Genomic DNA, 16,242 nt, shown 5'->3' with positions numbered 1-16,242 from the left:
GAGCCTGTGCTCCGCAACAGGAGAGGCCACAACAGTGAGAGGCCCGCGTACCGCAAAAATAAATAAATACATAAAATAAAAAAATCAAATCAAATCAAAAAGCATAAGAAGGGGAGAAAAGAAAACCTAAAATTGAAAATAAATCAACTATATTTCAAATGAATATTATTCAATATGACCACACTAAAAGGGAAGACGGGGCACTAATCCAAGTATTGACTGTACACCCCAGCCTTGCTTGGGTGACATCTGGGAGGGGAGGGGAGGAGGAAATTCTGCAAACAAATCCTGATTTCATGAGGTTTGTTTTTGTAGTGGTCTGGGTAAAGCAATTCTGCAACAATTTCCGACATATTATAACATTAAGCAAATGAGGAAATGTGCTGATGTTGCTGGAAGCCAGAATTTTTACAAAGGAAGAAAGGACACAAAAAGATGGAATGGGGCAAGGCAAGAAAGAACCATGTGGGGATGAACTGGATTTGAAGACACTGGTGTGAACTCATGATTTCAAAATATGTTTATGTGTGTGTACATGTATATGTAAGTATGCATACACGTGTGTCCTCTGTGTGTTCATACGTGTACTTACATGTATATATTTCCTAGCTCTGTTTCTTGGAAGGGTCTAGAAGCTAAGACATCCCAGGAGACAGGAGACATTTAGCACCCTGATTGTGGTCTCTAAAGCCATTTCCCACGAAAGGGAACCAGGGCTCCTCAAAGAAATGACTGATTCTAGAACCAGGTCAGGTTCGTTACAAGCTGAGGCAAGAATACCTTGCTGTGACACAAAGTAAAAACTCACTCAAAAAATGAGAGGGTATGTCACAAGGACAGAGGAGCCAACTTGAAAGGCCAAATCTGATATAATTAGAGCACCAAAATAATTATAGTAATGAAGCCATCGAAAAAAATAGGAATTTGTGGTAGACAGAATGATGGTAGACAGAAAGATGTCCACACCCTTATCCCTGAAACCTGTTCATTTGTTACCTTACACAGCAAAAGGGATTTTGTAGATGTGATTAAGTTAAGGAACTTGAGGTGTTTATCCTGGATTATACAGGTGGGCCCAATGTAAAATCAAAGGTCCCTGACAAGAGGGCCAGAGTCAGAGAAGAAGATGTGACAACAAAAGCAGAGGTGAGAGAGAGAGAGAGGGGAGAGAGAGATTTGAAGGTACTACACTGCCAGCTTCAAAGATGGAGGAAGAGGTCACAAGCCAAGGAATGCAGGCAGCTCTTAGAAGCTGGAAAAGCCAAACAAACAAACAAACAACCAGATTTTCTCCTTAGATCCTCTAAAAGGAACACAGGTAGGCTGACATCTTGCTTGTAGCCCCAAAGACCCATTCTGTACTTCTGACCTACAGAATTCTAAAATAATAAATCTGTGTTTTTTTAAGCCACTAAATTTGTGGTAATTTGTTATAGCAGCTACAGGAAACTAATACAGAATACAAGTCCATGTCAATGATACATAGATATGCTAATTCATATCAGTTAACTTCATTTAAAAAATAGGCTTAAAAAAATAGGCTTACATTAAGCTCTAAACACTTTTTCATTAGAAAAAATTTTTCGTATCTATGAAAACTTTTTAACATAACACAAAGATGTACTAATCCTAAGTATATAACTTAGTTAACTTTCACAATATGAACACACTCATATTACTAGCACCCAGATTAAAAAAAAAAAAAAAAAAAGGTACTTCCAGGACATTTTGGACAAAGCCCCCTTGTAAACCCTTAACTGCCCCAAGGGTATCCCCTAACCTGACTTGTAACTGATTAGTTTTCTCTGTTTTTAAACTTAATGCAAATCGATCATGTTATTTCGTATTTGTTATCTTTGTCACAGATTAACTTTGTGAGATTTATCCATGTTCTTAAGTGTAACTACAGATCATTCATTTTCCTTGCTGCATAGTATTCTATTACATGACCAAATCATAGTTTACTTACCCATTAGATTGTTGATTGGCATTTGGATAGTTTCCCATTTGGGGCTATGAGCATCCTCTATGTGTATATGGGTGAACATACGCTTGCATTTCTATTGAATGTATATTTATAGGTGAAATTGCTGAGTCATAATAAACGTATTTATGTTTACTTTCAGTAGCTACTACCAAACAGGTTTCCAAAGGAATTGTACCAACTTACATTCCCACTAGAAGTTTCTGAGAGTTCCATTTGCTCTACATCCTCACCAACTCTTGGTACTAACTCAAAACTTTAGTTTCATTCAAGTTAAACTACTCAATGTTTATTAGCCTCCAGCCTTCAGTTTAAAAACTTACAAAAGGACAGGCTTTTCATTAAAGAAGGTATTATGGCTTAGCTTAAAGCCATGGCTTAAGCTTTTATGGTTTTTAAAGTTTAAACAGATTATATTTTAGGCAACTTATGTATATTACTGTTAGAAATTTCTAATAAAGAATCATCTTTATTTTCCCCTTTGCTATTAATAACATTTTTTTTGAAACCACCATGAATGGGAACAAATTCTCTGTACAAACCAAATCATTATGGTATTTCTAACTGCTCTGCAAGCCACACTGATAATTTCCAACTATGAGGCACTAAATGATCTCAACTATGGGAAAAAATGTGAGTTAACTATCTGTGCTCGGCAAGAATTAAGTGCATGTAACCACTTCCATATAACAAAGTACTGACCAGTACCCTTGAATACAGTTTGTGCTAACATTTCCAACAATGTGATACCCTTTGCGGTGCTGGATCTTCAGTTTCACGTATTCCAGTCATGCTCAACAAGAGGTAATTAGAGGGTTTCCCATGAGTTACAGCATTAAAAAAATATTTTTTAGGAAGTCCATGAGTTACAATGATAGCTTCCCTATAGTAACACAGGCTCTCCTTGCAATGATTATTACGGTAGCACTTCATGATTAGAAAGTAAACTAATTAAATGTCTCATTAAATATAAGTATAGACATTTGTAAATACTGGATCTTAACAAATTATCCATGGGGTTACTGCTCATTAAGGAAAAGAATCAATAAGCAACACTCAAGCAAGTAGTATCTCAATGGAAGACTGAGAAATCATTGCTAAGAAAGTGACCATAACAAACAGGCTTTCTGGCAATAGTGGGTATGGTTATTTGGATTAATTCTCTCACTGAAAATTCACAATGAAAAAGTGCCAGATAAAATATCAACAAACAAAACCTTAAAATATTTAAGACCTGAAAAGGCAGCGGGGGAGCCTTCCTACCAATTTCTGAATGAAAGCCTTAACTAGAGAGTCGAGTAGAACATATGAGCACGGAACTGATAGTGCTCTGGAGGCATTTACCAATACCACAAACACAAGGCTCCAATGGAGGCCAGTGGGACCAGAGAGACAGGGGTCTGAGCTCACGTCTGCCCAGCGTGTGGAGTTTTGGGAGTCTTCTACACGGAGCTGGGCACTTTGGGGCGGGTGTGGGGATGATACCCTCAGAGTTAGGAAAACCAGATCTAGTCACCAACCCCTCCACATAAATTCACACTCCTGGGAACTGCTGAGAAGGCTGCCCTGAGAAGTTATGCTCTCAGACCTACGGTCTCAGGAATTTTCACACTGGGTACAAATGACCGTGGTCTGAGGTAGCCCTGGCTGGCAGGGCCCCAACAAACATGAAGCCTCTTGGAGGAGGGAACATCCACACTAGGCTTGAGGAAATGCCCACAAACAGATTTCAAGTCCCATGACCAACACGCAGTAAACGTTAACAAGGTGTGCAAGAAAACAAGACCAAGTGGGTACGAGCAAGATATAACAGACACCACATCACAGTCTTCTGACACTGAAATTATGAGACACTGTAAAATAACTACATCTAACAAATGTGAATAAACAAAGCACAAACTGGGAAATAACTACAAGGAAGAGGAAATTATAAAAAGCAATACAGTAGATTGAATAAAACAGACAAGCAGAATTTCTAGTGACAACATAACTTCTACACATGAAAAACAACCAAAATTTAAAACATTGTGGATGTATTTGGCACCAGACTGAACACAGAAGACAGAAACAGAGCAAAATTAACCACAATATAACTGAGAGAGAAAGGGTGAAATATACAGAAAGACAGTAAGAAGTATAGAAAATACAGTGAGAAAGTTTAATATACACGGGATCTGAGCTGCTAAAAGGAGACGGAGCAGGGGAGAGAGAAGATAAGCAGAGATGAGGGTTGAGAATGTGGCAACGTTGAAGAAAAAGGGACAATCCACAGATTCAAAAAGTACACAGAATCCTCAGCAGAATATACAAAAAGAAGTTCATATTTAGTTATGACACAGTGAGTCTACAGAAACCAAAGGCCCTCCCCCCTCCACCCCAGAAAAAGTCTTAGGAGGAAGCAAGGAACAGAGAGACAGATTATCTTCACAGGAAAAACCAACTATCAGTGAACTTCTCAATAGCAACAACCCAGAACATAAGATAATGAAATAGTATCTTCACAGTAGTAAACAACAACGAAAGTAACTGCCAACCTAGAATTCAACACTCAGAAAAAAAAAATCTCCCTCAAGAAACAATGACTTTGGGACTTCCCTGGTGGTCCAGTGGTTAAGACTCCGTGCTCCCAATGTAGGGGGCCTGGGTTTCAATCCAGGGTCAGGGAACTAGGTCCTGCATGCTGCAACTAAAAGGTCCCGTATGCCGCAACTAAGACCCGACACAGCCAAATAAAATAAATAAATATTTGGGGAAAAACAAAAAGAAACAATGACTTTATCAGTCAGAGTTTGCCACCAGCTCACCCAAAGCTAAGGAAAACTGTGAAGGATGAATGTCAGTCAGAAATAAGTGAACCCAGATGGAAGGACTGAGAAGTAAGAAAGAAAGAAAAGCAAGAAAAGTAGTAAATATGGGGGCAAAGGCAAATGAACATATTATAGTAGTAATAATGAGTATCCTTTTATCATTTCATAACAAAAGGGAGTTAAAAAGAGAGAGAAACAAGACAGACTTTAAAATATCAAAAAATATATATATATCAGGTAAAAGTTACATATATATCATGAGAGGACTAAATGGAGTTGAGTAGGCTATGGCCTGTACTTTACTTAAAGAAAAGATCATTTCTTTTTAAGTTCAGCTTTTGCTACCAACCTTACATAGAGAAAAAAAATGCAGAAAAAAGTTAGCCAACAGAAAAGAAAGATAAGAAAGTAGAAGTAGGAAAAGAGAAAATATGTACGACAAAGCTTGAAAGAAGATGGTGGAATGAATCTAAATATACTAACAATTACAGTAAATGTAAATGGAGTACATGTTCCAGGGAAAAGTCAAATTAGATTTTTTTTAAGTACTATATGATATTTACTTGACACAGATCTAAACATAAGGACAGAGATGTTGAAAGGAAAAGGATGAGAGAAGATGTATCAGGAAGCAAGCAGGTATGATTATATTAAGCTGGGATGAAACAGATCTTAAGACAAAAACATTACTAGAAAATAAAGGTCACTTTACAATGAGAAAAAGGTCAATTTCATAAAATGGCATAATAATTTTAAATTTGCATGCACCTAATAATATGGCTTCAAAATATATAAAACAAAAACTACAGAACTACACAAGAATAAACAAATTCATAATAGCCTTAAAGGAGATTTAGAAACACTTCTCTTAGTAACTTCTAGGACAAACAGACAAAAATTTAAAAAGATAGAAAAGATGTGAACAAGATAACTAATAAATTTAACCTAACAGACATATAACCGAATACTGCACCTAAGAATTGCAAAATACCTATTCTTTCCAAACACATACAGAACATCTACCAAAAAGTTTTGTAATGGACTATGAAGCAAGCCTTAATAAATTTCAATAGACTGAAATTAGAGTATTGCTCTAACTTCAATGCAATTAAGTCAGAAATCAATTATTAAAAAAACTAAAAAGTGCCCATATGTTTGAAAATTTATTTATCTTAATAACCCATGAATGAAAGCAAATATTTTAACTGAAATATACCAAAAATGCTACATACCAACATTTGTGGAATGCAGCTAAAGCAGTATTTAGGAGGGAGACACAATCTTCAATGCATATGTTAGAAAGGAAGAAATATTTTTAAAAATCAACTATTTATCTCAAAAAGTTAGGAAAAGAATGCAGAATAAATCCAAAGAAAGGAGAAAGGAAGCCAACAGAACAGAAATTAACAAAATTAGAACAAAATTAAGCAAACAGAACAGAAACTAATAAAAGAGAAAAGAAACATATAGTATGTAGGAGATTAGCAAAACCGAACACTGGCTGGCTCTTTGATAAAGTCAGTAAAACTAAGAAACCTCTAGTTAGATTGTTCAAGAGAAGAAAAAGAAGGAATAACAGTAAATAGCAAATATTTTTAAAGGATATATTATTAGATTACACAAACACTAAGAAAAATTGGCAAGAAAATACTATGAACTTCTTTATGCCAATAAATTTGAAAAACTACACAAGAAAACCAAAATCTTAGAAAGATGTGGACAAGCATGTCATAAAAGATTATTCCCAAAGGGCCAGTAAACAGCTGAAAAACCACTCAGCCTCATAAGTAGTCTTGACTATACAATTTAAAACTATGGTGAAACATCACTATACACCCATTCATTTAAAAGGCTGAAATAACAAGAATTGAGAAGAACGAGGACATGAGGTCCTGCAGTGCTGGTGTGAAAGTAAACTGGCACCCCCTCTCTGGAAAACACAATGTCACGTTCTAGACAAACTGAGTTTGCATATTTCCTATAACCACTAATTCCGTTCCTATGTATGTACCCCAGAAATAATGCATGCTTATGTGGAGCAAAATACATAAACAAGAATATCTATAGCAGTATTGTTTGTAAATGCCAAATACTAGACATAGCCTAATGTCTATCAAGGATAAATAAGTAAACTGTGATATTTCATATACTCAGGCTTCCACAATGGGACACTATACACTTATGAAGAATAAAAGCACAAAGATACTTAACAACATGGATGTTACAAACACTGAGCAAAAAAAACAAGTCACAAAGGAATACATACCGTATAGAAACAAACAGCAAAAGCAGGCAAAACCAGCCTATATTGTTTAAGAATGCAGGCACAGGCCCACAAAGGAACGCACAGACATGATTACTATGAAAGTCAGGACAGTGGTCCCCTCTCCAGGGAGGAAAGGATTTGTGATTGAGGGGACTTCGGGGCTCAGAATGGTAACATTCTGTTTTGTTTTTCTTTTTTAACTGGGTGGTGATTTCTTGAGCACTTGCTTTACAACTAGTCATCAAACTACACACATGTTAATACACTTTTCTGTATTTTATATTTTATAATAAAACATATTGAAAAGAAAACAACCATAAAGAGCTGGTAGACATTTCCTACCCTCAAAAAATAATTATCCCCTCTCTCTTGAGAATGTATCATTAAAGTCCTAAGCTGCCATGTAAGAAGTCGGGCCACCCTGAAGTCTCCCTGCTGGAGACACCCACAGAGATGGAGAGAGATGCCTGCAGAGTCCCAGCTGGAGGCAGACATGTGAGGGAGTGACCTTCAGATGATTCCAGCCCCAGGCACCACTGACTGGAACCTCCTGAAAGACCCTGACTGAGAACTGCCTTGCTGACCTAAGTCAACCCCTAGAACCAGGAGAGAGAATACGAAAATGATTGCTGTGGTCCTCGTCTTACCTGGCTCCTTTTCTTGAGGGCTTTCTGCTGATGAGAACGTAGTCACAAAACTTTCCTCCCTCCTCTAAAGTCATCACTCAGCTCACCTAAGGACCACCCTAAGGCACAGGTTCTCAAATGGGGGCAATTTCGCTGCCCAGAAGACATCTGGCAATGTGTAGAGACCCTTTTGGTTGTTGCAGCCGAGGGGGACTGGGCTGGGTGCCACCCTCATCTACTATGTATAGGCCAGGGATGCTGCTAAACATCTACAATGCCCAGGACATGCCCCAAAGCAAGGAACTGTCCATCGCCAAATGCCCATAGTCCAAGGTTGAGAAACTCTGTTCTAAGAGTCTTCGCTGTTGGTTACAACCAATAATCAGGCAAGGAGTAAGAAGGAGCACACTGGGGGTAAGGTGTGGACCAGAAGGGAAAGAGAATAATGAGCAAAGAACCACCAAAAACAAGTCAACAAGGAAGGAAGGGATTTCTTATGTTCATCCTGTCAAGGGGCAACTTTTCTCAATGGTTATTTCATGTGAGGAACATATATGAACCAAGCACATGTAAACTAGTCTCTTTATATACGGAATTACCAAGTAAACAAAGAAGTATCTTTCTCCAAAGTTGCCAGAACTGACCGTAGAGCAATAGTCTTTCAATAAAACAGGATACTGTATCACTGCTTCAAAAGTCGACAGGGTGATCTTGATAAATTCTTCTGATGCCATCAGTCCTAGAAATACAGTTAATTATTATAGATGTTTATTTATATGTCCAAAATCATAATGTCAGAATACCTCAAGTACAGATGTAAAATGTCCCATGGTCTACTCACCTACAGCTCCATCTATGTTAGTTTCTCCTGAGTCTACTGATTTAATATGACTCTGTAAAAAATAAAAACGTTAATAAATAGAGATTTTAAAATAGCTCTGATGTAAGAATCATGCACAGAAAAACTGAATATATGATCCTATAGATGTTCACCATGATGAACTCCAGGCAGTAGGAATCAAGTGATTTTTAGCTTCACATTATATTTTTCTACAGTTTCTAAATTTCATGGGATAAGTAGGCATTAATTTCTTTATCCAGAAGCAGAAAGATAATATTTTTAGAAAGTCTCTTGATGGAGTTAATGCACAAAAGTCATTAGAAATTTTTTTTAAAACTTGGATAATTCTACACTACACATGAATGGTAACTGCAAATAAATAATATTTATAAGGCAGTCCTTAAAAAAACAGTAACATTTTGCCCAAAACTCTATCTATCATTCTTAATGAAATAACTCATGGAAGGCATTAAGTACTCTATACATATTATGAACACTATAATCATAGCTATGAAACATGATCATATGAATAGTATATATACACTATAAACTATAATCATTTTTAAATATACAAATCACTACCAGTGAGACGAAATGTTAAAATAAAATCAATAGCAATATAAGCACAGAGAGGTCAACCTGGTAAAGTGAGGATAATCCAGTTGACACCTAAACCATTTCCAACGTGCCACACTTACTCACGCAGTACATTGGGACATTAGTGAGGATGGCACTGAATCAGGAGCAACAGTCATCTCAAAGGGAGGTCAAGCTTTAGCTACCCTGAGCATCAGTACTGCATCAAGATGCAGCAGTTAAAGGCCTGTCTTCAAAATTCACCACTGTTCTGAGACCCTCCTACATACTTTGAACCCCGACCCCAACTCCCTTAACTGTGCCCCACACACCATGTCCATGCCTCCCTGTGGGATGACCCCCAACAATGTTTCAGAGGCAGGCCTGAGCAGCTCAGCTGTGAACAACCTGGGGTGAACCTCCCAGACCCCAAGTGAGTGCTCCGAACAGAAGGGGCGCTCTGTGAACGTGATGTGAATGAAACCATCACTGCCCCGGCTAATAACAGGCAGAGCACCTGTGCTGGTGCTGCACGGAGACACTGCAGCTTAGTGCCTGCCCCTAGCTCACAAAATAATACATATATCATATTTTAGATATGATAACAAATAGCAAATAAAATATAAGATAGCCTTGGAATAAAAAATAATTATGTCAGCAATTAGCCTGGAGCGGAAAATATCAATAGATCTTATTATAATCCAATGATTTTCTTAAAATTTTTGGTACATATACAAGACTATAGAGTGTCCTTGTCCCCATGGTAAACCACAGCCACCCCCCTACTTCTGCAGGAGACCCTCCAACACTAGTAGCATGTGGAATCTTAGTTCCCAGACCAGGGATCGAACCTGCAGCGCCTGTATTGGAAGCGCAGAGTCTTAATCACTGGACTGTCAAGAACATGAGATTTTTTCCCCAATCTTTAATATGAGAACTAGGTGGAGCTTCTGGAGGGAAAACCCACAAAGTGTCCCCTACCTCAGACTGAGCCCCCAGGAGTTTTCAACTCTCAAGCTAGTTCATGCTGACTCTCCAATAATTCATCACAATCACTAACGTGTTCCTACCAGTTTATTATGAAACACACAATCAGAAAATATATCAGTTTGTTTCCTTTAAAAAATGAGCTAGAGATAGCCTCATCCACCAGAGGGCAGACAGCAGAAACAAGAAGAACTACAATCCTGCAGCCTGTGGAACGAAAACCACATTCACAGAAAGACAGACAGGATGAAAAGGCAGAGGGCTATGTACCAGATGAAGGAACGAGATAAAACTCCAGAAAAACAACTAAATGAAGTGGAGATAGGCAACCTTCCAGAAAAAGAAGTTAGAATAAAGATAGTAAAGATGATCCAGGACCTCGGAAAAAGAATGGAGGCAAAGATCGACAAGATGCAAGAAATGTTTAACAAAGACCTAGAAGAATTAAAGAACAAACAAACAGAGATGAACAATACAATAACTGAAATGAAAACTACACTAGAAGGAATCAGTAGCAGAATAACTGAGGCAGAAGAATGGATAAGTGACCTGGAAGACAGAATGGTGGAATTCACTACTGTGGAACAGAATAAAGAAAAAAGAATGAAAAGAAATGAAGACAGCCTAAGAGACCTCTGGGACAACATTAAACGCAACAACATTCGCATCATAGGGGTCCCAGAAGGAGAAGAGAAAGAGAAAGGGCCCGAGGAAATACTTGAAGAGATTATAGTCGAAAACTTCCCTAACATGGGAAAGGAAATAGCCACCCAAGTCCAGGGAGCGCACAAAGTCCCATACAGGATAAACCCAAGGAGAAACACGCCAAGACACATAGTAATCAAACTGGCAAAAATTAAAGACAAAGAAAAATTATTGAAAGCAGCAAGGGAAAAATGACAAATAACATACAAGGGAACTCCCATAAGGTTAACAGCTGATTCCTCAGCAGAAACTCTACAAGCCAGAAGGGAGTGGCATGATATACTTAAAGTGATGAAAGGGAAGAACCTACAACCACGATTACTCTACCTGGCAAGGATCTCATTCACATTCAACAGAGAAATCAAAAGCTTTACAGACAAGCAAAAGCTAAGAGAATTAAGAAACACCAAACCAGCTCTACAACAAGTGCTAAAGGAACTTCTCTAAGTGGGAAACACAAGAGAAGAAAAGGACCTACGAAAACAAACCCCAGGGCTTCTCTGGTGGCTTAGAGAGTCCGCCTGCCGATGCAGGGGACACGGGTTCGTGACCCAGTCTGGGAAGATCCCACATGCCATGGAGCAGCTAGGCCCGTGAGCCATGGCCGCTGAGCCTGCGCGTCCAGAACCTGTGCTCCGCAACGGGAGAGGCCACAACAGTGAGAGGCTCGCATACCACAAAACAAAAACAAACCCCAAACAATTAAGAAAATGGTCATAGGAACATACATATCAATAATTACCTTAAACGTCAATGGATTAAATGTTCCAACCAAAAGACACAGACTCATTGAATGGATAAAAAAATCAAGACCCATATATACGCTGGCTAAAAGAAACCTTCTTCAGACCTACATACAGACTGAGAGTGAGGGGATGGAAAAAGATATCCATGCAAATGGAAATCAAAAGGAAGCTGGAGTAGCAATACTCGTATCAGATAAAATAGACTTTAAAATAAAATAAAGAATGTTACAAGACACAAGGAAGGACACTACATAATGATCAAGGGATCAATCCAAGAAGAAGATATAACAATTATAAATATATATGTACCCAACATAGGAGCACCTCAATACATAAGGCAACTGATAACAGCTATAAAAGACGAAATCGAGAGTAATCTCCAAAATATATAAACAGCTCATGCAGCTCAATATTAAAGAAACAAACAACCCAATCCAAAAATGTGCAGAAGACCTACATAGACATTTCTCCAAAGAAGACATACAGATGGCCAAGAAGCACATGAAAAGCTGCTCAACATCACTAATGATTAGAGAAATGCAAATCAACACTACAATGAGGTATCACCTCACACCAGTGAGAATGGGCATCATCAGAAAATCTACAAACAACAAATGCTGGAGAGGGTGTGGAGAAAAGAGAACCCTCTTGTACTGCTGGTTGGAATGTAAATTGATACAGCCACTATGGAGAACAGTATGGAGGTTCCTTAAAAAACTAAAAATAGAATTATCATGTGATCCAGCAATCCCACTACTGGGCATATACCCAGAGAAAACCATAATTCAAAAAGACACACGCACCCCAACGTTCACTGCAGCACTATTTACAATAGCCAGGTCATGGAAGCAACCTAAATGCCCATCGACAGACGAATGGATAAAGAAGATGTGGTACATATATACAATGGGATATTACTCAGCCACAAAAAGGAACGAAATTGGGTTATTTGTTGAGACGTCGATGGATCTAGAGACTATCATACAGAGTGAAGTAAGTCAGAAAGAGAAAAACAAATATCGTATATTAACGCATGTATGTGGAACCTAGAAAAATAGTACAGATGAACCGGTTTGCAGGGCAGAAATTGAGACACAGATGTAGAGAACAAACGTATGGACACCAAGGGGGGAAAGCAGTGGGGGGTGGGGTGGTGGTGTGATGAATTGGAAGATTAGGATTGATATGTATACACTGATGTGTATAAAATGGATGACTAACAAGAAACTGCTGTATAAAAATATAAAATAAAATTCAAAAAACAAGACTATATATAACATACACAAAAGAAGATATATAGATAGATTTTATGTTATAAAGAATAAAGACTCTTAAACCTACCATTCGCGTTAAGAACTAAGATATTCCCAATTCTTTGCATGAGCTTCCCACATCCCACCTGCCTGTCATTCCTCCAGAGATAACCACTGCCATGAATTTATCATTTCCTCAGCATTTCTTAATAGTTTTACCACATATACATATGTCTCTAAATACTATTTTTGTTTCAGTATTTTTAAACTTTACTGAAATGATATCAAACTGTATACAGTTCATACAGATGGGACAGTATGTAGCCATTAAAATGTGAAAAAAGGGCTTCCCTGGTGGCGCGGTGGTTGAGAGTCCACCTGCCAATGCAGGGGACATGGGTTCATGCCCCGGTCCGGGAAGATCCCACATGCCGCAGAGCAGCTGGGCCCGTGAGCCATGACCGCTGAGCCTGTGCGTCCGGAGCCTGTGCTCCGCAACGGGAGAGGCCACAACAGTGAGACGCCCACGTACCGCAAAAAAAAAAAAAAAAAAAAAGTGAAAAAAAAATTTAAGATATGGGAAAATAGTTATGATACAATGTTAAATGGAAAAAAGAATACAAATCTATATATACTCAACATAGTTTCAACCACATGTATTGGTATAAGTCATATACATATCTTATATATACATACGTAGATTTCTACACACAAATGCATATACATGAAAACACTAAGTAAACAACAATATGTTAACAATGGTTGTTAACGACTGATAGTTATAGGTGATATTTTTCTTCCAATATCACTATAATTTTCTACATTTTCTTTAATAAGCATATATCTTATAAATGCTTGAATTCTCTTTTTCAGTCTATAACTAAAACAAAAAAGACTAACAACGAAATAACATAATAAATAATAAAAAGAGGCACTGTAAGCTTTTCGTAATAATTTGGCTGAAATAATTTCATAAAATTTCAACATGGGCACATAACTTTGGCTGAATAAATATGGATTTGATGTTGAAAAGAGTTCATAAAAAGATGTCTTCTGACTTCAATAAATCTACTTAAATGTCAATAGCTTACTTAAGTAAAGAAAGAAGAGGGAGAACAGTGTTTATAGTATGATCTTTCTATATAATTTTTTAAAGAATATATAGATAATATACAAACACAGATGTGAACAAAAATTTTCGAGGAAGAAATCACAGGAACCACTCGCAGAGGCTCCCTTTGGGGAGGACTACTGGCCCAGGAGGTACGCTTTCACTATTCATTTTCTGCTTTTCTGCACTGTTGGAATTTTCTAGCTATGCACATGCATTCATTTTTTTTCTGTTTTAACAGCGACAAGGGTTTTCTAGATGGTGAAACTATAGGGTTCTTTCAATTTATTTTCTTCCTTATACTTCCCCAGTTTAATTTAAAAAAAATCCCTACTGAATGTTTCATTGATTTACCAATTTAAATCTCTTTGGATCTATTCCTTCTTTTTCATTCTCAGTGTAATAGGAATTAATCAGGTGAGAGTGAGGACAGGGCAGGAGGCATTGCAGATTCAAGGAGAGGAGGGAACGTATGAAGAGTCATCTAGGTGAGCGTGAAGGTGTATAAATTAGGAAAAGGAACTAGATGTCCCAGTCTGCAGAGAGGGCTTGTTTGAGATGAGCAGTCATGAATTTAAAGTGAGACCAGCTATTTTCGTCGTGTTTTCCTCTAGCCATACTTAGTCACTCAAAGCAGCGGTGGGGTAGGTAGAGAATTAAACTGAACGAGGACTTGGGTTTGCCAGAGGAGGACAACGGAGGAAGAGACAGGAGAGGGATTACGGGTGTGTGTGGCAGGGATAGGGGTTGAACCAGAGACTCTAAGGGGAGTAAAGAGAAAAGTCACTGGGCCCAGGGAGGGCAGGATGGTGAGTGCAAAGTGGCCAATTTAAGTCTCAGAGGAATTAAAAGGCTGTTGGAGATGGGGAGCAGGGCTAGAGAGCTGAAAATTAGGTGTGGGAGCCAGAGAGCAGTGACGCTGAATATAAGGCCATGGGTGGAGGGAACTGAGGGAGGGAAAGACAAGCTCATGGGGAGAGAGGTGGTTGAGGAGCTGAGAGGCTGAGATGTTGGAAGGATCCTCCCTAGGGATACCCGATTCTCTAAGAATGACAGTGAGCCCAGTGCTAAAAGACTCTGAGCGAGAAGCAATGACCCAGAAAAATCTGTAGATGACCACAGTACGTGGGGCATCTTCTAAGGGTGTGAGCTTCAAAGCTGGGAGTTTAGCAGGGGAACAAATAGGATGGGCACTTACTGTGGGGCAAAAAAATGGCCCTATCTAGAGAGAAAAAGGGAAAGCTGTGTCTCCAGGGCAGACCAGTGCCCTGCATTACTATCCAGTACTTCAGAGAAGCTGAGAATAAGCTCTCAAAGCAAGGTGGGTATATCAATTCGGGGTCTGTATTAAAAAAAAAAAAAAAAAAAGAAAGAAAGAAAAGAAAAGAAAAAAGGAAAAAAAGGAAAAAACCTTACAACAAGAACATTCGTGTGGCAATGAGTAAGTATATAGTGAGCAGAAACGAACACAGCATTGTAAAGCAATTATACTCCAATAAAGATGTTTAAAAAAAAATTATATTTTAAAAAAATACAAGAGTACACTCTCTCTGCTTTATCTGCTACAAGTGAAGTCACAATCTATCAACAAAACAACATTCACTTAAAATAAAAATCTGCAGGGAATTCCCTGGCAGTCCAGTGGTTAGGACTCAGAGCTTCCACTGCAGGGGGCACGGGTTCAATCCCTGGTCAGTGAACTAAGATCCCGCAAGCTGCACAGTGCAGCCAAAACAATAAAATTAAATAAATAAATAAATAAATACCTGCAGAGGGCAGGAGTATGTCTTTTAATAATCATCCCAATGCCCAGGATGAGTGAAGATTTATCAACGACAGAGACTGTAATTATATTCTTATGTGAAAAATCACAATACTTTTATCATTTCTTTCATTTGAAAATTTGAATTTTGATGTCTTTTTGTAGCGAACTATAACCACCACACAACCACTGTACTTTTATAAACTGATGAGGCCCAGAACTTAAGAACAAAGTCCTCTTCCTCAGCTCAAGAATCAAGAGCACTTTCAGAAGGACACAAGAAACACAGTGAACATAAGGATAATACACATCATGAGTTCTCAAACAGATTTCCTTCCTGTCATTACTTCCTGTTTCTCAGCCCAATTCAACGGAGGCTGGAAAGAACTATGGTGAAATTAACCGCAGAACTTCCTCATAGCACCTCCCTAGATGCTTCCCTGCTAAAAGTATCCCTAGGTACTTTTTTTTTTTTTAACTGAAGAGGGAGGCAGATACAATGGCACATTGCTTCTGCCAATAAGAAGTGAAAATAGAAATTATCAGCTATGTAGTTCTCTTTGGCCTGGACCCTTTGA

The 16,242-nt window shown here is 38.2% G+C and overlaps 1 protein-coding gene across 10 annotated transcripts in view; it reads right to left on the bottom strand.

Annotated features, from left to right (window-relative positions):
* The window catches only part of ULK4 (unc-51 like kinase 4), a 522,462-nt gene that overhangs the window by 353,833 nt on the left and 152,387 nt on the right, over positions 1-16,242 (bottom strand). For 8 of the 10 annotated variants that reach the window (XM_033864682.2, XM_033864673.2, XM_033864674.2 and 5 more), the window contains 2 exons: positions 8,525-8,576; positions 8,283-8,422 (listed from right to left, as the gene is read on the bottom strand). In XM_033864682.2, coding sequence (XP_033720573.1) covers positions 8,283-8,422; positions 8,525-8,576 — 192 coding nt within the window. The remainder of the gene's footprint in view (positions 1-8,282; positions 8,423-8,524; positions 8,577-16,242) is intronic. The other 2 variants (XM_033864676.2, XM_033864677.2) reach the window with 1 other exon arrangement.

Source organism: Tursiops truncatus, chromosome 10 (assembly GCF_011762595.2).
Source record: "Tursiops truncatus isolate mTurTru1 chromosome 10, mTurTru1.mat.Y, whole genome shotgun sequence".
Classification (NCBI taxonomy): domain Eukaryota; kingdom Metazoa; phylum Chordata; class Mammalia; order Artiodactyla; family Delphinidae; genus Tursiops; species Tursiops truncatus.
The sequence above is the reverse complement of the archived record's forward strand: the minus strand, read 5'-3'. Positions and strand labels throughout refer to the sequence as shown.